At 39.3% G+C, this 22,098-nt stretch overlaps 1 protein-coding gene across 1 annotated transcript in view; it reads left to right on the top strand.

The window, feature by feature from the left end:
* LOC124789145 (SH3 and multiple ankyrin repeat domains protein 3) overlaps positions 1 to 21,016 on the top strand; it is a 192,524-nt gene extending 171,508 nt beyond the window's left edge. The window contains 7 exon segments of the mRNA XM_047256439.1: positions 21 to 113; positions 3,091 to 3,318; positions 11,656 to 11,783; positions 15,143 to 15,391; positions 18,544 to 18,813; positions 18,897 to 19,736; positions 19,738 to 21,016. Of these exon segments, the coding sequence (XP_047112395.1) occupies positions 21 to 113; positions 3,091 to 3,318; positions 11,656 to 11,783; positions 15,143 to 15,391; positions 18,544 to 18,813; positions 18,897 to 19,736; positions 19,738 to 20,001 (2,072 nt within the window). The 3' untranslated portion in view covers positions 20,002 to 21,016.
* Positions 21,017 to 22,098: the final 1,082 nt, after the last annotated feature.

Here is a 22,098-nt window from a genome sequence, read left to right as displayed (position 1 = left end):
TGACTGTTTAATGTCCACAGGACGATCGCCAGCTCCACTGCCCCCGAGGAGAGATCCTAAAACAACATTGAGTGTGGGACGTGCAAGAGCTCGATCCATGGTAGCTGGACTAGGTAGGCTAAGTACAATATTATTACAAAAATTGAAGTGATAATTTTCTGCATCAAAAGAAAAATTCCCTTGAGAAAACTATAAAATTATGAAAGAGAATTGCTGGTCAGTACTTTTCTTTAGGAGAAAAAAAATGATTAATACTGCCCTTAGACATTTATAAAAGTGCACAACATTATCCTAGGTCTCTGGACTATTAGTTCCATTCTCGGGGAGGAGAGAGGGATAGGTTGGGGAAGGTTAAAAGGAAGGGCAGATCACTCGGACCACAGATGAGAAGCACACGTTTTGACTCCTGAGAGCATATATTCTCCTAATTCGTGTGTTTACTATGGCTGCACCCCTTCTCAAATTACCTTACAATGTATAGAACATGTTACACTCCACTTTTTATCAATTAAATATCCTTTTGTAATAATCCTCTTCTAGATCATTTTTCTCTTTATACTGCAGTTGTTTATCCCCTTCACAACATTTGGGTCTTGCATGTTAGCAAGTAACTTCTCCCTTACTTGCCTTTAAGTAGGCCTTCTGTTCTTTTAACTCCAGTCACCCCCACTATTCAGCAAACTCTAGAAACCAAGTATAATTGATCCTATCAATAAGAAAGTTCTGGGTCAGGGGAAAAAATAACCAAAACAGCCAGTAAACTTCGTACATGAAGTCATATAGTAGGATGTGAAAATTCAAAGAATTATAGCACTAACGAGTAGTGCCATGAAGTAATGGTATTTTGTCTTTAGGTAATTCTATTAAATTGTGCTATTTACAAGTATAGGTAATTTTGCATGTAAGGTGACACTATGAAAGTATATGAACTTAATGGTGCATTTGCCCACAAGAAGTGTTTGCTTTTTATAATCTAGTGGTAAAATAGAATTGTCTGCTATCAGATGCAGGAATATAAAAAATTAAATTGGAGTCATCAAATAAAAAGTGTTGTGAGGAAGGTGAACAAAAGGCTGCATTTTATTGGCAGAACAGTTAAAAGATACAACAATTCTGCTAAAGAAATTACCTACACTTTACTTTGCCAAAGATTAAAGAAGGGCAATTTATTTTGTATTATCTTGAAGTAGTGTGCCACCAGTATGATAATCAAGTTGGAGTGGCACTATTTAGAACAGAAGGTGTTGTTCATTTAAGAGAGATCTTTTCACAAAGTTTCAACTTTGAAATTTCATGTAAAGATTTAGATGTTCATTTTTCCCAGTGGTATTCAAGAGTGAAGTGGTCAAGAAATAGTCTAAAAATGGGTGTATGAATCCTTTGGGCTTTTTGTGTTTCCAGTCACGTGTGGAGTGCAGGCATAACTGTTACTTAAGTGCCTCTGTACATGCTGTAATTAGGCTAACCTTGTCTTTGCGATTCCTATAGGAGCAATGCATAGAGCAGATTCATTGCATAAAGTTGGTTCTGGAAACTTCCTAAGCCGGTTTTTATGAGAAAGTTTTGTGTCTATCTTCAAGTGTCTGCCAGTTCAGCTCTTCAGCATCTTTGTGACACTCTCTCATGGTTCAAAAATACCCATGACCATTTGTTCTGCCCTTTGTAGCGTAGACATTCAATATCTCCTGTTAGTCCCACCTGGTAAGGGTATCACACACTTGAACAGTATTCTGGGATGAGTTCCACAATTGATCTGTAAGCAGTGGAGCATGATGGCGCAGTGGTTAGCACAGTGGACTCACATTCAAGTTGATGATGGTTCAAACCCATGCCCAGCAATCCTGATTTAGGTTTTCCCTGATTTCCTCAAATCGCTTCAGGCAAATAGCGGGATGGTTCCTTTGAAAGAGTATGGCCACTTTCCTCCCCCATTCTTCCCTAATCCGAGCTTGTGCTGTGTCTCTAATGACCTCGTTGTTGACAGGATTTTGAACACTAATCTCCTCCTCCATCTATAAGCAATCTCCTTTGTAGAGAGATCTCATTCCCCTAGTATTCTGCCAATGAACCACAGACAGCCATCTGTTTATCTATGACAGCCTATGCGATCATTCCATCTCATATCTCTACAGATTGTTACACCCAGGTATTTGTGCAAGTTGACCAATTTCAACTGTGATTTATTAATATTGTAGTCATAAATTTTTTTCATTTTGCGAAGTGCAAATTGTTAAGATGTAGAACTGGAACAGAGCTTCGTTACGATGAAGGGGCTTTTAAGGAACTCAACAGCATGCTTGTTAGTCTCTTTATCCTCAAAATACATTAACTGAAAAGACACTTTTGTCTCAAATTTTAGAAACTAAAATAATTAACTCTGTAGAAGACACCAATTGTTGGGAAATTAAAAAGAATTTTTAGAATGTCAGATACAGGAGCAAGCCTTAAGACACTACAAGTTTTTATTTAATAAGTTTACAATGTGTAAGAAAGGAGACAAAAGTGAAGATGAATTAATAGCAGGATTCTAACACCATTTTGCCATTGCTCCCACACTGCACTACTGTGCATAAATAAAGCACAATCTGGAAGTGAGAACATATTTTTTGAAAAGCTTGTTGGAGGTAATCTTAGAAGACATTGAGGATGCTAAAAGTCCACTGCCAGCTCCGAAATTGCAGTCCCTCCTTCCTACGCTTAGCAGTCACAGGAAGAAGGAAATTGCAGTCTTGTCCAGGATAGTGGTCACTCATGCTCACGTCACTGCAGCAGGCAGATATATTATGTGCTGCTTCCCACAAGTGCATAAATTTTGTCCATTTCAGGAAAGTTAGTACTCTACTGCTTTGTGCAGACAAAGGAACCTCCAAAAGTTCCAAAAGTTAAGAGGTTGAATTATGTGTTTTAATTCATGTTTCTTAGCCCTAATCTTTCAGCTATGTGGTACATAGACATCCCTCTCCTACCTCAAACCATTGTCATTTCATATGTTTCATTGTTAAGTCTCCAACATGTTGGCTTTATAATATTTCCATTCTTGGTGTTTTGGGAACAGTGTTTTCTTATTTGTTTTTTATTTTTTTTACTCAGAAGGTGGTGGTGAAAAAGAAGACATAGATGATATTGATGGAACTGGTCTGGCGAGTGGAGGGGGAACAGCCAAGAGCAGCTCAGCTGAATCCATCCACCAGCACAGCACAGGAAGTAACAGTACACCTGTGCCTCCTCGCACTGCTTCTATTCGAGCCAGACCAACCTCTAGTCGCATCACTGCAGCTGAGTTGGAAGAACTCTTTCAACGCCAACAAGGAAGTGGAGGTAAAATTTTATTACTACCACTTGGAACAACTGTAATAAGATACAATACATGTGCATGTTGTATTAGAATAATTAAAAATAGCATTGTCATTATCATTGCCACATGTAAGTCAGCTGAGTGATCTGTAAGAAGAGTTGCTCTGCCGTATTAGCTGCCTTATTCACACTTGCTCTTAACAAAGCATCAATATGGCTGCTCATGTGCATTACATTCCTCTTAGGAGCAATAGGCAATTTTGTGAATTCATGAAGTGAAGAAGAAGAAGAAGAAGAAGATGATGATGATGATGACGATGACGACGATGTTCCTCTTAGTGGCTAATTAGTCATAGGTCTTCTGTGAGCAATTAACTTGCACTGTGTGTCACTATTGCATTGTGCTGAACAAGTTTGTTCCCATTTACCTGTGGTCCACATGTACTCAGCACCACTATGTTTTACTGTAAGAGTTGGCATTGATTTCAGCTGACTTCCTGGTTTTCAGTTTCGCAACAAGGAATAATGTGCTCCTATATCATTTCACCCCAACACAATGCTTTACAGAATATGTTCTCTGAAAAGAGATGCTAATGATCTTAGTGGTTTGTTTTCAGTCCGCTGAGTCATCTCATTTTCAGTAGATGGCTAGCATCTGTTTATTTTCCTTAAAGAAAATTTGTTTGTGAGTAAATGCCTTACAGCTGCCAAAGACAGGCATGTGTGGCCTTGCATGGCCTGTGAATATGGAACTTGAACACAAAAACAATCAACTGGACATAAATCCCATCACTGCAGTAGGGTGTAACAGATGAGCACAGTAATGAAAAAATAATCCTCTACATTTGATGGCATTTCTATAAAGATAGTCAAAAAATGCTGTTAGTTTACTTGTATAATGCTGTGCTGCATACTTAGTGATGACAAGGCATTGTCTCACAACAGCTGAAATATGGTATCGTAGAACCACTTCTGAAGATAAGAGATCAGATTGATATTTCAAAATACAGTCTCAACAAGTTTTATCAAATTAATAGAGAAATGAAAGCAGAGGAGAATTCAGAATGTCTTCAGAGGCTCCTGACCATTTGTAGATCATGAAATTCTCATAAAGAAAGCAGGTGTATATTGTTAAATTGAGGAGTAAGCATGTGAAATGAATCATATCTCAGACAGAAAACTCTGAGTGTCAGTGATGGAAATGTATCGTCAGATTCACCAGCCTGGCACACAGTAAGCACTGGAGTGTCACAAGGCTCTGTGTTGGGTTCTTTGTTGTTTCTTATATTAATAAATTAGTTCCAACTCAGTAAGAGAACAAGCAAGTTTACCATCTTTATAGATCTTAGTCACCTCTATCAACATTGTTTTCATCATGGTGTGTTCGAAAGAAACCAACAACTTTTGACTTACATATAACAACATTGATTACTGATAAACATAAAAACTGGATGTACTTCCATTCACTGTGGCCATATGGTACCAATAATTGGAGGAACTAGTTCCTGAATTCTCTTCTGAAAGCTACAGAAACAATGACATCATGATAAATCCTTCCCTTATTAGATGTTGTTATTTGACGTTAGTCACATGGTGCAACAATGTTGGTGCAACTGTCGATTAATCATCTGAAAAGAGGGAGAGGGCTGCCAACACAAATGGAACATGTTTTCAGCTGCTGCAGTTGGCAACAATTAAATGGGCTGCTGCCACTGCCCAACAACAGATTGCAAGTGCACACTACACTGTTTGAACACTGCAGTGAATCAACATTTTCTTTTGATGCTTTGACAACAGCAAACCATTTACATGTGACATAGAGAGCTTTAATTGGAGGAAATAGGGTCCAAGGTGTGCATTGTTATTAAAAAATTAACTTCACATTAGTTAGCTGTCAAAATTTTATTGACCCTTCAAGTTCTTTTCATATGAGTAAAGAAGGGAACCAGGAGAAAAATGCTCCCATCAGAACACAAAAAAAAGGTGAATATGCTCCAGTTTGAAAGACTGACTTAAAAGTGGGTTACCAGTGCCTCATTCTACCTTCCTCAGCACCTTTAAAAATTTTCCAAAAATTTTGGCATTTAAACATACTAACAATTTTTATGCTGAGAGAGAAAGATACAGTGGCAGTGGGAAAGAGGCGGAAAAGTAATAAATGCTGGAAAATAGTACACAGTGGTTGTGATATAGAAAAAGTAAAGGAAACAATGGGAGTGTAAGAGAAAGAGGAGGACACAGTGGCTGTGGAACAGAGTTGACAGTGACAGAACAGTGCTAGGAAATGAGTGAAGGAGGGAGTGCTAGTGGGAGTGGAATAAAGAGAAGGAGAAACTAGAAGTGGGTAAGAGCCAGTAATAATGAGAGACATATTCTGCGATAGTGACAAGGAGGAAGAGAGAGGTAGTGACAGGGAGAAGAGACAGCAGCAGTGGGAAGGAATGAATGAGATAGTAGCAGTAACAAAGAACAAGTGAGAGCTAGAGAATACAGTAGTAGTAGTAGGAGGAGGAGGAGGAGGACAGAAAGAAGGAAACTGTGGCTGTGAGACAGTGACAATTAGAGAGACACAAAGAGATAATAACAATGAGTTGGGCTAAACGAGTGAGTAACAATGGGCAAGTGAGAGTGGATAGGTATGAGTGACTTGCAGCGATGAGCTAGTGGATGTGAGCGAGCCACAGGTAGGAGAGCTCATGGAAGTGAGAGACGAGTTGTATGTTAAAAAGATGGCAAATATGTTTGCATGGCAAATTTTTTGGAAAAAAATTTGAAGCTACCGAGGAAGGTAGAATAAGGCACATGGTACGCCACTTTTCAGTCAGAGTCTTGTAAACCGGAGAAATTCATGTCTTTTTGATGGAGCATTTTTCTGCTGTTGTAGTCTTCTGTCCGAAGAGTGCTCCGATGCAGCTTTCCATGCCACTCTAGCCTGTGCACGCCTCTTCATCTCCAATTAACTATTGCAGCGTACATTCTTCTGAGTCTGGTTACTGTACTCATCTCCCTCTATGACTTCAACCCCCCACCCCAAACTTCCCTGCAGTACTAAATTGGTGATCCCGTGATGTCTCAGAATGTGTCCTATCAACCAATCTCTTCTTGTAGTCAAGCTGTGCCACAAATTTATTTTCTCCACTATTCCATTCAGTGTGTCCTCATCAGTTACTTGATCTACTCATCCAATCTTCATCATTCTTGTATTCTCTTGTTGCTTAAACTGTTCATCATCTACATGTCACTTCTATATAAGGCTACACTACATACTAATATTTTCAGAAAAGACTTTTTAACAATTAAATCTATATTCAAATTTAACAAATTTCTCTTCTGCAGAAACGCTTTCTTGCCATTGCCAGTCTACATTTTATATTATCTCTACTTCGGACATCATCAGTTATTTTGCTGCCCAAATAGCAGAATTCATCTACTACTTCAAGTTTCTCAGTTCTTAATCTAATTCGCTCAGCATCATCTGATTTAATTTGACTACATTCCATTACCCTTGTTTTGTTTTCGTTGAGGTTTATCTTATATTCTCCTTTCAAGACACTGTCCATTTCATTCAGCTGCTCTTCCAAATCCTTTGCTGTCTTTGACATTATTACAATGTCATCAGCAAACTTCAGTGTTATTGTTTCTTCTACCTAGACTTTAACTCCTTTCTTTACTGCTTGCTCAGTGTACAGATATCAGGGATAGGCTACAACATGGTCTCACTCGCTTCTCAACCACTGCTTCCCTTCCATGCTCCTCAACTCTTATAACTGTCATCTTGTTTCTGTGCAAACTGTAAATAGCCTCCAGAATGAGATTTTCACTCTGCAGCGGAGTGTGCGCTGATATTAAACTTCCTGGAAGATTAAAACTGTGTGCCCGACCGAGACTCGAACTCGGGACCTTTGCCTTTCGCGGGCAAGTGCTCTACCATCTGAGCTACCGAAGCACGACTCACGCCCGGTACTCACAGCTTTACTTCTGCCAGTATCTCGTCTCCTACCTTCCAAACTTTACAGAAGCTCTCCTGCGAATCTGCCAGTATCTCGTCTCCTACCTTCCAAACTTCACAGAAGCTCTCCTGCGAACCTTCGCAGGAGAGCTTCTGTAAAGTTTGGAAGGTAGGAGACGAGATACTGGCAGAAGTAAAGCTGTGAGTATCGGGCGTGAGTCGTGCTTCGGTAGCTCAGATGGTAGAGCACTTGCCCGCGAAAGGCAAAGGTCCCGAGTTCGAGTCTCGGTCGGGCACACAGTTTTAATCTGCCAGGAAGTTTGTAAATAGCCTTTTGCTCACTGTATTTTACCTCTTGTATCTTCAGAATTTCAAGGAGAATATTCCAGTTATCATTGTCAAAAGCTTTCTCTCAGTCCATAAGTGCTATAAACGTATGTTATTCTCTAAGATACATTGTAGGATCAGTAGTGTCTCACATGTTATTACATTTCTCTGGAATCCTAACTGTTCTTTGCTGAGGTCAGCTCCTATCAGTTTTTTCGATTCTTCTGTAAAGAATTACTGTTAGTATTTTGCAACTATGACTTATTAAACTGGTAGTTCAATTGTATTCACACCTGTCAGCAACTGATTTCCTTGGAATTGGAATTATTATATTATTCTTGAAGTCTGAGGGTATTTCACATGCACCATACGTCTTGCTCACTAGATAGAAGAGTGTTCTTGTGGCTGTCTCTCTCAAGGCTATCAGTAGTTCTGCCGGAATGTTGTGTACTCCAGAGGCCTTGTTTCAACTTATATCTTTTATCCTATCCCATCTTCATCTATGTCCTCTTCCCTTTCTCCAACATTGCCTTCAAGTTCTTCTTCTTTGTATAGACCCTCTGCATGCTTCTTCCACCTTTCTGCTTTCCGTTCTTTGCTTAGGACTGGTTTTCTATCTGAGCTCTTGATATTCATACAGCTGCTTCTGTTTTCTCCAGATACCTCTTTAATTTTCATGTAGGCAGTATTTATCTTTCCCCTAATGATATATGCTTGTCTTGTAGCCATTCGTCCTTGGCCATTTTGCATTTCCTGTCAGTCACATTTTTCTAGACATTTTTGTTCCCTTCCACCTGCTTCATGTGCCAAATTTTTATATTTGCTCCTTTCACCAATTTAATTCAGTAGGATTTCTACTAGCCTTTGTCTTTTTCCCATTTTTGATCCTCTGCTGCCTTCACTATTTCATCTCTCAAAGTTACCTATTCGTCTTCTGTTGCATTCCTTTCCCCAGCTTCAGTCACTCTTTGCCTAATGCTCTCTCTGAAACACTCAGTAACCTCTTGTTTCTTTCGACTTATCCATGTCTCATCTCCATAATTTCCAACCTTTTTTGGAATCTATTCTGTTCTGATATGCAGTTTGTAACCAATAAATTGAGGTCAGAGTCCAGATGTGCCCCAGGAAATGTCCTAACAGATTAAAATTTGGTCCAAAATCTCTGTCTTACCATTAAATAATCAATCTGAAACATTCCAGTGTTGCCATGTCTCTTCCACTTATACAACCTTTTTTCATGATTCTTAAACCAAGTGTTAGCAATGACTGAATTATGCTCATGGAAAATTCTCCCAGGCGGCTTCCTCTTTCATTCCTTTCACCCCAGTCTATATTCATGTACTATTTTTCCATTTCTTTCTTTTCCTGCTGTTGAATTCCAGTCATCCAACACAATTAAATGTTCGTCTTCCTTAACTATCTGAATAATTTCTTTTATATCATCTTACATTTTTTCAATCTCTTCATCGTTTGTGGAGCTAGTTGGTGTATAAACTTGTACTATTGTGATGGTTGCGGGTTTCATGTCTGTCTTGGCTATGATAATGCATTCATTGTGCTGTTCATAGCAGATTTGCCGCATCCTGTTTTCTTATTTATTAAACCCACTCTTGCCCTACTCCTATTTGATTTTGTATTCTTAACCCTGTATTCACCTGACCCAGAGTCTTGTTCATCTTGCCACCAAACGTCACTAATTTCCACTATATCTGATTTAGACCTATTCCCTTTCCTTTTCAAATTTTTTAACCTACCTGCCTGATTAACGGACCTAAGATTCCATGTTCTGATCTGTAGAACACCAGTTTCATTCCTCCGGATGATGATGTCCCCCTGAGTAATTCCCACCCAGAGATCTGAATAGGGGTCTCTTTTACCTCAGAACATTTTACCCAAGTGGATGCTATCATCATTTAACCACACAGTAGAGCTGCGTGCCCTCAGGAAAAATTAAGGCTGTAGCTTCCCCGTGCTTTTAGCTGTTTGCAGTAGTAAATATACCCTGTGGGTTGCCAGGAGCAATTTCTATGATGCTTCATCAGATGTTTGCAATTTCGTTTTCACACACATAGCTGGAGTCAGCTGAAACAAATCCTGTGCATCTGTCTCTCATACAATGCCCAACATTACGAAAAGTGTTGGTTTGTTTCCCATTACAAACAGAATGATTTTTAAATCAGGATTTTACATGTCCATTTGGTAGAGCAGTTCCAAATTAGTCTAGTGTGTTATTCATTTAATCAATATGTATGAACAGGAACAGTAAAACAAGAAGGATAATCAGTGCTCCAGCAACAGAGTAGCACATTTGCATTGCGGTAGCACTCAGCATGAGCCAGGGCGGTGCTGTCACTGCTGGAGTACTGAATATTCTTCTTGTTTTACTGTCCCTGTTATTACACATTAATAAAATGAATGTCGCACTATACTAATTTGGGATCACTCTCAAATGTGCATGTAAAATTCCACATTGAAAACCATTTTGTTTGTTATTGGAAACAAACCAACACTCTCCATCAATCCTGGGCATCACATAAAAGACATGATGAGCAGTATTTACTTGGTCTGACTCCAACCACATGCCGCAAAAATGAAATTGCAAATATCTGGTGAAACACCAACAGCCTTGCCGCAGTGGATACACCGGTTCCCGTGAGATCACCGAAGTTAAGCGCTGTTGGGCGTGGCCGGCACTTGGATGGGTGACCATCCAGCCGCCATATGCTGTTGCCATTTTTCAGGGTGCACTCAGCCTTGTGATGCCAATTGAGGAGCTACTCGGCCGAATTGTAGCGGCTTCGGTAAAGAATACCATCATAACAACCGGGAGAGTGGTGTGCTGATCCCACGCCCCTCCTATCCGCATCCTCCTCTGAGGATGACACGGCGGTCAGATGGTCCCGGTAGGCCACTCGTGGCCTGAAGACAGAGTGCTTGCTGAAACACCACAGAAAATGTGCCTGATGATGCACACACGCATGCGCGCACACTCACCCACACACACACACACACACACACACACACACACACAGAGAGAGAGAGAGAGAGAGAGAGAGAGAGAGAGAGAGTTAAATCAGTGATAGCATGTAAGACATTCATGACATATACAAGACTGTTCTGTCACATCAGTATGCTGCCCACGTGATGACTCCACAACATATTTTTATATATAAGTACATGAAGTAATTTGACACAGTTTAAGTGCCAAAGCTTTTTATCTAGTTTGCTTAACAATTGTGCTTTGTGCTGATTGTTTAGTGGCGAAATGAAAATTTCTGCTTTTGATTTCAAATTATCGTTTTTTACCCACGCCTCTACTTCTCCAAGTGTCTGCTCTGATAAGCATCCATGTTGCTCTGGTAGGTGTAACTGTCATTCTGTTTTTCCATTTTGAGGAAGAAACGACTGGCTGTGGACTGTCGTCACTGTCAACAGAATACTTGCTTTCAGATGCAGTGCTGACATGATCTTCAAACTCTGAAAGTGTTCCTCATCTGTTCAGGAACTTGCTAGTTCTGCCAAGTCAGTAATCTAATTGCCATGGTGTCACAAATCAGACTGAGCAAAACAATGAAGTTTTGAATAATTGAGAAGTGCATAACAATTTCTTGGACAAAGTAGGAAACAAGCCTTTTGTTGTAAACACAGAGGCTTTGTTGATCATTCAGAGTACGCTGGAATGATAAAAAACGTGATTATCAAAACTTATAACAGAAAACTAAAAAATATTTGACATTAAAAGAATCATATTTATGTTGGGTCATTGTGACCTGAATGTAACACGTCACTGGTAAGGTTTATGACCACTCAATGTGAAATATTTAAACACCTTTTCTGTACACATATTGTTCATGCACTTTCAGACAGATTCGTCAAATTTCAGAAAGTTATCTTGGTATTTAACTATAATCTATAACCATTTTGGGTCATATGGAAACCAAACAGAACAGCAGGATTAAAACACTTTTTTCAGTCCTACAGATTTAACTGTAGTTATAATATCTTAACCTAACTATTAATTTATAACCTCAGTTTTTCTGCTGCCGAATTTTTTTAATTTTTTAATTTTTTTAAATTTTTTGCAGCATCATCAGAAGTTATGACTTCCCACTTCCAAGTGCCAACTCCTGGTGGTGTATCACAACCATCTTCTCCAGCACGGACACCTCGTGTCTATGCCAGTGTGGCAGAGATGAAGCGTAGCAAGGGGAAGGTAAGCAACCTTAGGTGAACACACACACACACACACACACACACACACACACACACACACACACACACTGAGGAAATATGTAAATTCATATTGACAGTCTTTTTTTGTTTACTCTGTTGTGTTATATTTACTCTGTGGTTATATGTGCTCTAGGGTGTGTAGTTGATATAAACAAACCGATTAATTAATAAAGCATTGTTTCAGAAACCTTTCGCATTTATATTAAAAAAATTCTCAACAATGTTGTGGGCCCAGGCACAGGTGTGAAGGTAAGGTCTTATAAATGTTAAAATTGAAGTCATGTGCTGAAATCGAGACCCGGTTCATAAGTTATGCATGTGCCGATCATTCATATTTTGCCGATTGATCATTTTTGCTTGCAGACTGCCGATATTTTTTTCTCTTGCTCAAAGCTAGAAATGTTGTGGCTGGTAATAACTAACATCAGTGTACTTAAAATGTAAAGTCTCCGAAAACAGTGTTAGCCAAAGTGCATTACAAAATTACACAAAAATGTAATTCTTTGTGAATTGCTGCTAGACATACAGAGTCATCTGAAGTGTTCTAGGATTAGCTCTGAGTAAGCCGTGCATTACAAGATGGTGTAATTTTTCAGTCCAACATATGCCTATGCAGTTACGTAAATTTGAAAAACTTCATAAGAGACACTAAGTTTCCATATGGCACGTAAAAGACTTCATAATATTGTAGCATATTGGCATCTTTCCATCAAGTACATCTCAAGGGATGATTTGAAGAATTTTTTCACATTTCTACACCCGATGGAGAACATGCAACAATTACAGCACTGTCTGACCCACATTTTAAAACAAATAGTTCGCCCACATTGTCCTCCATAACCCAGGGAGGCTTACAATGAATTACAGACCTATAATGTCCAAAGAAATGATGAAGAAATCTTATGACAAGTTTCAAATGAAGCTGTGACAAAAAAGAAAATTTATTTTTAGGTTTTGAATAGTATTTGGTTGATAAAAAGATGTGGAATCACGCCAAAGTTATTTGCCAAAAAGTCATTGGAATTGATGATTATCAATTTTTCTCTGAAGAAGATCATGATTTGGGTTCTTACATAGTTATCCAGAAATACATGTACAGGTACAACAAACTGACACATTTATGGCATTTGCAGAATATTTGTTTTTACGTATTTTTTAATGTGCTGCAATGGAAACTTTCCAATATCAAATAAATTTTCTGATAAGATGTCTGAAAAAAAGAAACGTTTTTCTACAAAACTAATCTAAAATCAGCAACAACCACAGTTCTTTTATAAATGAAAAAAAAATTGAGTAATCAATGCATTTAGATGTGAAATTTGTCCATTACTCATAACTTTTTTTCACAGATGATGAATAAATGTTTTTATTTGTGTAAATGGATAACATTATGAGTAAATATTTTTGTTTGTTATCCACATATTTAACAATTTCTATTCGTTATTCATCATCTGAATAAATTCTGCCCAACTTTGGTTGCAGTGCCTCTGTAATCAAATACAATGGAAGACATGACATGAAACCTGCATAGTACTTGACAAGTCCCAGTTCTGAATCCAGTTTCACCAGGAAATGTTATTATTTTATTTTTATGTCTAAACTAACCACAAATCTACTTTTGAAGCCATTTAACCTCGCAACACATTTTTGTGTGTGTTGCCACTTTCAACTTAGTTTTTATCTTAACTGCAGTATAGGCTAGGTACGAACAAGTTAGAATCTGACACGTGTCCTACTAAAAATTAATGTTCTATGTCAGCTGTATTACTTTCACTTTTATTCTTTGGTACCTGAGCCCTGTGTCCAGTATTTGGCGAAGTCATGCACCAGTAGTCTTTTGTATACATGGGCCCCCAGCCACTACACATTTATTAAAAGAAGTCATTTTCCTGCATAAACTGATTTCATATTTGAAATAAAACATTTTATTTCATTATTAAAAATTAGTTAATTTTGCCCACTGTAATGTTATCAAGCTACATCATGCCAAAAATTGTGTTATGCTTACAGCAGTTTATGATCCACGCAGCAAAATCGGAAAAAGTCTTTATGAAATCCCTAATTAGAGTTTACCACAATCACATATTTGAAGTTCATGGGTAAATTAAGAAAGTGCAACCTATATGCAGGTTGAAACTTCCTGGTAGATTAAAACTGTGTGCCAGAACGAGACTTGAACTCGAGACCTTTCCCTTGTATGAGCAAGTGCTCTATTGACTGAGCTACCCAAGCATAATTCATGACCCATCCTCACAGCTTTACTTCCACCAGTACCTTGCCTCCTACCTTCCAAACTTCGCAGAAGATCTCTTACAAAACTCACAAGACTGGCACTCCTGAAACAAAGGATATTGCAGAGACATGGATTAGCCACAGCCTGGGGGGGTTGTTTTAAAAATGAAATTTTCACTCTGCAGTGGTGTGTGTGCTGATGTGAAACTCCTTGGGAGATTAAAACAGTGCGCTGCACTGAGCCTCGAACTAGGGACCTTTGCCTTTCAAGGGCAAGTATTCTATTGACTGAGCTACCAAAGCACGACCCACGTCACAGCTTTACTTCCACCAGTAGCTCATCTTCTTCCTTCCATCTTCACAGAAGCTCTCCTGGGAAACTTTCAAGACTAGCACTCCTGGAAGAAAGGATATTGCAGAGACATGGCATAGCTGCAGCCTGGGAGTAGAGAACTTGCCTGCAAAAGGTAAAGGTCTCGTATTTGAGTCTTGGTCTGACACACACAGGAAGTTTCATATCAGTGCACACTCCGTTGCAGAGTGAAAATTTTGTTGTGCATATGCAGGTTTCATCACAGTGCCAAAATTCTTGGTATTTTGACAACTGCATTATAATTTTAGGATTAAAAAACAGTCTCTATAAAGAGATCAACGGTTTAATGTCAAAATGGTGAGGCATCAGATACATGGACACACATATTCACCAATGTAATAATTAAGTTGTGAAAATGTAGTGAGCTTAAGAGTAAATTAGAGAAATTGTTGTATACCAACTTTTCATATTTCATTGAACAGATTGCAATACATTACATGAATCATATTTCATGGAGAAGAGTTTTTGGTAAAAAAAAGGAGATGTGTATGTTTTAAAATGCAATAGAGTAGTTTCCAAAATACATTTTTATAGTGTGGCCCAGAAACATGTGTAACAGCTCAGAAAATTTTACTAGCTTGCAAGCAAGTTGTCACCCCCCCCCCCTACATGCGCGCACGCGTGCACACACACACACACACACACACACACACAGAGAGAGAGAGAGAGAGAGAGAGAGAGAGAGAGAGAGAGAGAGAGAGGTTACTGTATAGCTGGACCTTGTTTTATTACAGACAAGTTCCAGAGTTCGTTTCTTCAATGGTGGCTCAGACTTGCACAGAGACTTCCACAGTACTCCTGACCTTGCAAGAAATAGTGCACTAATAAATGGTTCAGTGCCTGTGGATAACAGAGTTCCTAAGGGACACCGAAGCCAGGAAGATGTTGCAGCTCTGATGATGTTGGGAGGAGGTCTGGTTACAGGCAGGCCTCCACTGCCACCACCAACACACCCACCGCCACCTCCACCAATAGGTCAATTGGTAAGTGTTCAACTTGTCGAGGGTACCGCTGCTCCGTGTGTTGTGCAGTCATACTAGAGGATTTTGAATAATTGTTGTTCTCGTATAAGGAAGTGAGAGTAACATCATACATGACAGTTTTCACTAATTCAAATATTGCTCGTTCTTTTGGATGGATTAAACAGTGAAAAATCCAGGATGGAATGTAACAATATTATGAAAAGCAAAGTTACTACTCGCCATATAGTGAAGATTCTGAATCACATATAGGCACAACAACTGTCCCTTATTTGTGACAGTTTTTTTTGTTATGTCTATCTGCGACTCGGCATCTCCTCTACATGGTGAGTAGCAACTTTCCTTTTCATAATATTGTTGTAGGGTGGAATATATATTTGTATTTTAACTTTTTATTGCTTCAGAAGCCGTACACTTCACACTGAGCAATGTTGTCTAGGTACAGTCCTAGTGTAGAAGGTGTATTGTTTCCTTCCTTCATTGTGTTAACCAACTTTACAGAGGATATGTAAGTATTCAGAATTATACATGAGCTCTGAGCTACGGTTAATGCTCTTCATATAAACTGGATTTGTACAGCTGAAAGTCAGTTCAAGTGTACCAGGCCTCTCATTATTTTGTGCCATTCAAAACAGAAGCTCCCTCAAATAACAAAAAGAGATGTCAAGCAGACAAGGAGTAGAACAAGCAAGAGTGCTGTACACATGCACAAAATGTTTTCTGTAATCTCAAAGATGTTGTATAGATACTGGGGAGTCCTCACCAGGACATATCGAAACAACATTGGCAACACTTAAGTGTGTTGTGTGGAATCCTAAACCTATCATTCTTCAACAAGCAATATTCATTTGGAAATGCAAAGTTAACGTGCTGCCAGGTGTTGAAATTTGAGAACAATATTGTCTAAGATTCTACACATTTTACTTTGCATCTTTAGTATTTATATTGCCTATTTGTCATCAGAATAAATAAGGCATTGCACTACACCTTTCCAAAGTAGTAGTTCACATCATAATTAGGTAGTTGGTGTCATGCATCAATATGGTATTGTTTATAACAGCTGTGTGACATGTCCCTGTTGTATCCTGCAACTAGTGTTGGTGAGTTTGAGTGCTTTGAATTTAGTGTTGCTGCATGTGTGTACTTACATCAACCATCAACTTTATAAGCATGAGCTGACCACCAGAGGCTGCCTGTAGGCAGCGTGCACATGGCACTGTCTCTTCCATGCCGTCTACTGGCGACTCGCACCTGTATCAGCTGTATACGTGCTGAGCACCACTGACTCACTCTCAATATGTTCTTTTAGTTTGTACCACCCACATCAGTTGTTCTGTGTATCACTTATGTTACACCTTCTGTATGATTATTTTGTCTTGTTATGTGTTGTGTCACATGAGGCTTATTTCTGTTATTGTTCAGAGGTTTATGAATAAAGCCATATATGTGTTACGTGGATCAGTTTCACATCTTACTTGGTTACTACACAGTTGGTGACAAGTTTGGAACAGTTTCTGTGTGTGTGCTGTTGTCAAGTCCGTTTTCATCAGGTTGACCTTAAGATTGCTGTACACACCGGTACCTCTAATACCCAGTAGCACGTCCCCTTGCATTGATACATGCCTGTATTCATCATGGCATACTATCCACAAGTTCATTAAGGCACCGTTGGTCCAGATTGTCCCACTCCTCAACAGCGATTCGGCGTAGATCTCTCAGAGTGGTGGGAAGGTCACATTGTCCATAAACAGCCCTTTTCAATCCATCCCAAGCATGTTTTGACAGGGTTCATGTCTGGAGAACATGCTGGCCACTCTAGTTGTGTGATGTCATTATCCCGAAGGAAGTCATTCACAAGATGTGCAGGATGGGGGCGCGAACTGTCGGCCATGAAGATGAACGCCTCCCCAATACACTGCCGATATGGTTGCACTATCGGTCGGAGGAAGGCATTCATGTATTGTACAGACTTTACAGCGCCTTCCATGACCACCAGCGGCATATGTCGGCCCCACATAATGCCACCCCAGAACAGCAGGGAACCTTGACCTTGCTGCACTTGCTGAACAGTGTGTCTAAGGCATTCAGCCTGATTGGGTTGCCTCCAAACATGTCTCCGACAATTGTCTGGCTGAAGGCATATGCAACACTCATCGGTGAAGATAAAGTGATGCCAATGGTGAGCGGTCCATTCGGCTTGTTGTAGGGCCCATCTGTACTGCGTTGCATGGTGTCCATGGTTGCAAAGATGGATCTTGGATGTCGGGAGTGAAGTTGTGCATCATGCAGCCTATTGCGCACAGTTTGAGTCATAACATGATATCCTGTGGCTGCACAAAACACATTATTCACCATGGTGGCATTGCTGTCAGGGTTCCTTCAAGCCACAATCTGTAGGTAGCTGTCATCTACTGCAGTAGTAGCCCTTGAGCGGCCTGAGCGAGAAATGTCATCGACAGTCCCTGTCTCTCTGTCTCTCCTCCATGTCCGAACAACATCACTTTGGTTCATTCCGAGATGCCTGGACACTTCCCTTGTTGAGAGCCCTTCCTGGCACAAAGTAACAATGTAGACATGATCGAACTGCGGTATTGACTGTCTAGGCATGGTTGAACTACAGGCAACACGAGCTGTGTACCTCCTTCCTGGTGGAATGACTGGAACTGATCGGCTGTCAGTCCCCTCTGTCTAATAGGTGCTGCTCATGCATGGTTGTTTACATCTTTGGGCAGTTTTAATGACATCTCTGAACAGTCAAAGGGACTGTGTTTGTGATACAATATCCACAGTCAATGTCTATCTTCAGGAGGTCTGGGAACTGTGGTGATGCAAAATATTTTTTCATGTGTGTGTGTGTGTGTGTGTGTGTGTGTGTGTGTGTGTGTGTGTGTGTGTGTGTATTTATAGTGAATGTGTAATGGAACAGTGCAATTTTAAATGTTTCGATTCTTTTTTAATCAAAGCTGTACTGGGTCAATATTGCCTTCATGAAATGTCACAGTGAAGCAAAGCTTAGAATTCATATTTTATTAAAAGATGTTCTTAATATCATTCTTTTGTATGAGTGTAAATTTGAAATTATTGAGTCCACGTGTTAAACATTTCTTTTTGATAAAAGGGAAAGCAATACTAACAATTAAAACCAATATTTTCAGGTGAAAGTAGATATTTCAAGAGGTACTCAGAAGCCAGCATCATCAGTTCTGACAGTTGGTAGTGAATATGCTAATATGTCAGCCAGTAATATCAAGCCCGATACAGCAACACCTCGTAGTAGCAGCGGCACAAGTAGTGACAGTGGTTCAGGTAGCATCATGTCCAGCTTCAGACCAGCAAACAGTGCCAAACTCTATGCATCACCTGAAGATGTAAAGACAGTTGGATACCGTTCTCGAAGTCTGCCTGCTCATTCTGCTCGACCTCAGGTAAATTTATATCCATTATATACATTAATGACTTACAAATGTGCTCCTACTACACCCTTAATTTGGTTAAATTAATGTTTCAGGTTAGGAAATCTCACAGTCTTAGATCTGCCGCTTCATCTTTTAAGCCACCATCACAGATGACGACAGTTCAGACTGCTATTAACAATACGAACCCCTATTCGACTACTAACAACAATGCAAATCCTTATGCTCAACCTATACGAGCATCACGAAGTCACAGCACAGCTGGCAGCAAGGAGAGCACTAAGGGGAAGTCCAAAACAAAGACAATACCCACGAGTTCTTCAGCAGCAAATCTTTCGGCAGCAACTGGTAGCGGTGGTGGAAGCAGCAGCAGTAGCAGTGGCCCCCCACCTATTCCAGAGCCCGATTATAGCCTCAGTGAGAGCGAACCAGATGTTGATGATGAGAGTGATAAGGACTTAGAAGAGAAGGCCACGGTAAAAGTAGAAACCAGTGGTAATAGCAATGCCAGCAGTGGCAGTAGCTCTTCGAGCACATTACCACACAGTTTCAGCGTAGAAGAGATTCAGAAGGTTCGCACGCAGCTAAAGAGCTCAAAAAGTTACCCTAATGATTTTCTGATGCTAAACCCAAATTCCGGTGGTGGAGGTGGTGAGAGTGGAGGTAGTGGAGGCGGAGGAGAAGAAGGCGGTGGTGACAACGGTGGTGGCAGTAATGGTGGTGGTGAAGATGGTGACAACTCTTCGAGTGGTGTAAGTTCTGATCAGGAGGTTCCTGTTGGACCACCTTGTGGTTTTGATGATGGACGATCTTCTGAAGGCTCCGGAAGTTCTACTGGTGAGGACCGCAGCGTTCAGAGTGAGACTACTGCCAAGCAGCAGAATCCCACAGTTAATAGACAGAGAGTAGTAATCACAGGTGGTGGTATGTTAACGTATGTTAACGAGAAACGCGGTCTCTCTTGCACAGCTCCCACCTCCTCTTGAAGGTGAAGGAGAAGGCGATGGAGAACTTGTAGTTCCACCACCACCAGAATTTCTTGGTGGAATTGGAAATGGAAACAATGGTGCGACAACTGAAGAAGTACTTGCACCGCCTCCACAATTTAGTGACAATCGATTAGTGACTAGAGTAAGGATAGTAGGGGCCGTACCGAAACCTGGAGCATCTGCTGCCAGTGCGAGGCTACATAGCCAGTGAAGTCATTATTAGTTTATTACAAAAGACACTAACTTCTAAGAGACTGACATTTTTACTCAATATTTTTTCTGAATTTTTTCCAAGTCTATATTTAGGCAGTACACATGTTAAAATAATTAACTTAAAAAACAAAAAAAAAAGAAATATATAAAAGATCTTGGAACAGTTATTTCTGTTTCTCCTCAAATGCATTTATGCTACAGAGATTAAATAATAAATAACAACGAAGAGCTGTTTTAGCCTCACAGGGAATCCTGTTTAATTTCCTGCCTTAGAATGGAATGACTGTAAAAACTGTAAAGACAAAACATGTAAACTGACAACTAAATTTAGTGTACGTTTAAGGATTTGTAGTTGTGCACAGTCTCCTGTTCATCGTCCAGTACCTAAATTAATAATGTCTGCTGTGTTGCGTTGCTAATTAACTAGAATAAAGTGTTGAAATGTATGAATAATTGTAATTTTTTATGTATAAAATGCTGTTAGTTAGTAATGTGGTAATTTACCTTAAACAGACAGAGAAGAAATGCTCAAAGAGATTTTTCACCTGAAGATTGCTGCAAGACGCAAATCTATTTAATAGAATATTACATTCCATCTTAAGTAGATATGTCTATTTATAAGGGAATACTCTGGAACTGCTTGAAGATATAATGGATTTATCCAGTTTTGCATGTAATACTTCAAAATATGGCCAAAGTACTCTTCACTGTTACTGTTCAGTAAAGCAAACAATATAGCCGACTGTATAGTTGAAAATGTACAGAGATTATAATGCACAGAATTGTGAGTAAATACTGGGAAAAATTAGTTCTGTCCATGCCTGATGAAATTTTATGGAAAACTATTAGCTGTGTATAATAAAGTGAATTGTTTGTACTACAGACAGCACATTGTTGCCTCATCACCGTGTTTGAGCATTTGCAATTTCCTACAGATTTTGACAGATTTCAGAAGAGTTCCACAAAAATACCCAAATGATATTTTCTTGTCAGTTTTTAAGATTGATGTTTATGTGTAGTTTTTGTTATAATTTTCAAAGTAAATAAAACATAACTATGGAAAATGTACTGTGTAGACCTATGATCCAAACCCTCCATGAATAGCTTCTCAGTAATTAGATGAATGGTTTTAATGAGGTGATTTCTTCCCGGTAGTGCAGTATGTGTAAGCACAATAGAAGACTGAGAAAGATACATAATTGGAAACTGAATACGGGCCTCTGTTTGTAGACATAAAGTGTACCATGAACTGAAACCAAGTACCGTATATGAATGGGAGTATTGGTAAATGTCAAAAAAAATTAAGTGCATTAGCTATGGGAAAAAAATATCCATCAATATTCTTAATAGCAAATATATTTGTCTATAAAAACTACAGAGAGGAACATGGGCAAAATTCCTTGCAATGGTTTTTGAAACAATTCAAGAAGTAGAAATTAGTTATAATGAGTTTGAGACAGCAAAAATAATCATCAGAAAGAGACAGTAGTAAGAAATAAAGTAATATGAGTTAAACAGGAAACATTGTGATTAAAAGTAAATAAAAATAAAAGAAAATGTTCAGTGCTAAAAAATCATATGAAAGAGCTTGAAATAGTGAGTAGTCCATATGTGGCTGGTTAGAGAAATCCTGCTGACAAAAAGCAAACATTCCCTGTCAGTTTAGGTATGATGTGGAAGTTAAAAGCAAAATTTAGAATATTGCTGACATATACCAATCTGTCATAAGAACGATGATAAAGTCTTCACCAAAATAATGAGCTGCCCTCCACCCAGCAAACGGAAAACATTCTAGCACAATCTAACATCAAATTTTGAGAAGCACTGTCACCGTAGAAGGAGATATTAATTTTAACTGAAGACAAAGAGGGAATCTTGAAAACTACACATTGGATCAAAAAGCTATAATTCCAACTTATTTGTCTTGGAAGGGGACATCCGACAATAGCACATTCGATCCCCCATCCCACCCCACGCCAAGTGTGGGTTGCAGGTGGCAACTTAAATTCTTCAATGGTAAACCCCAGTTTTTATTGCAAGTTATGACTCTATGGCAAAACTTACACACATTTTGTTTGAGGCATTTTCTTTGTTT

The sequence above is a fragment of the Schistocerca piceifrons genome, chromosome 3 (assembly GCF_021461385.2).
Source record: "Schistocerca piceifrons isolate TAMUIC-IGC-003096 chromosome 3, iqSchPice1.1, whole genome shotgun sequence".
In the NCBI taxonomy this organism is placed as follows: domain Eukaryota; kingdom Metazoa; phylum Arthropoda; class Insecta; order Orthoptera; family Acrididae; genus Schistocerca; species Schistocerca piceifrons.
Note: the sequence above shows the minus strand (reverse complement) of the source record. Positions and strands in the feature narration are given on the sequence as shown.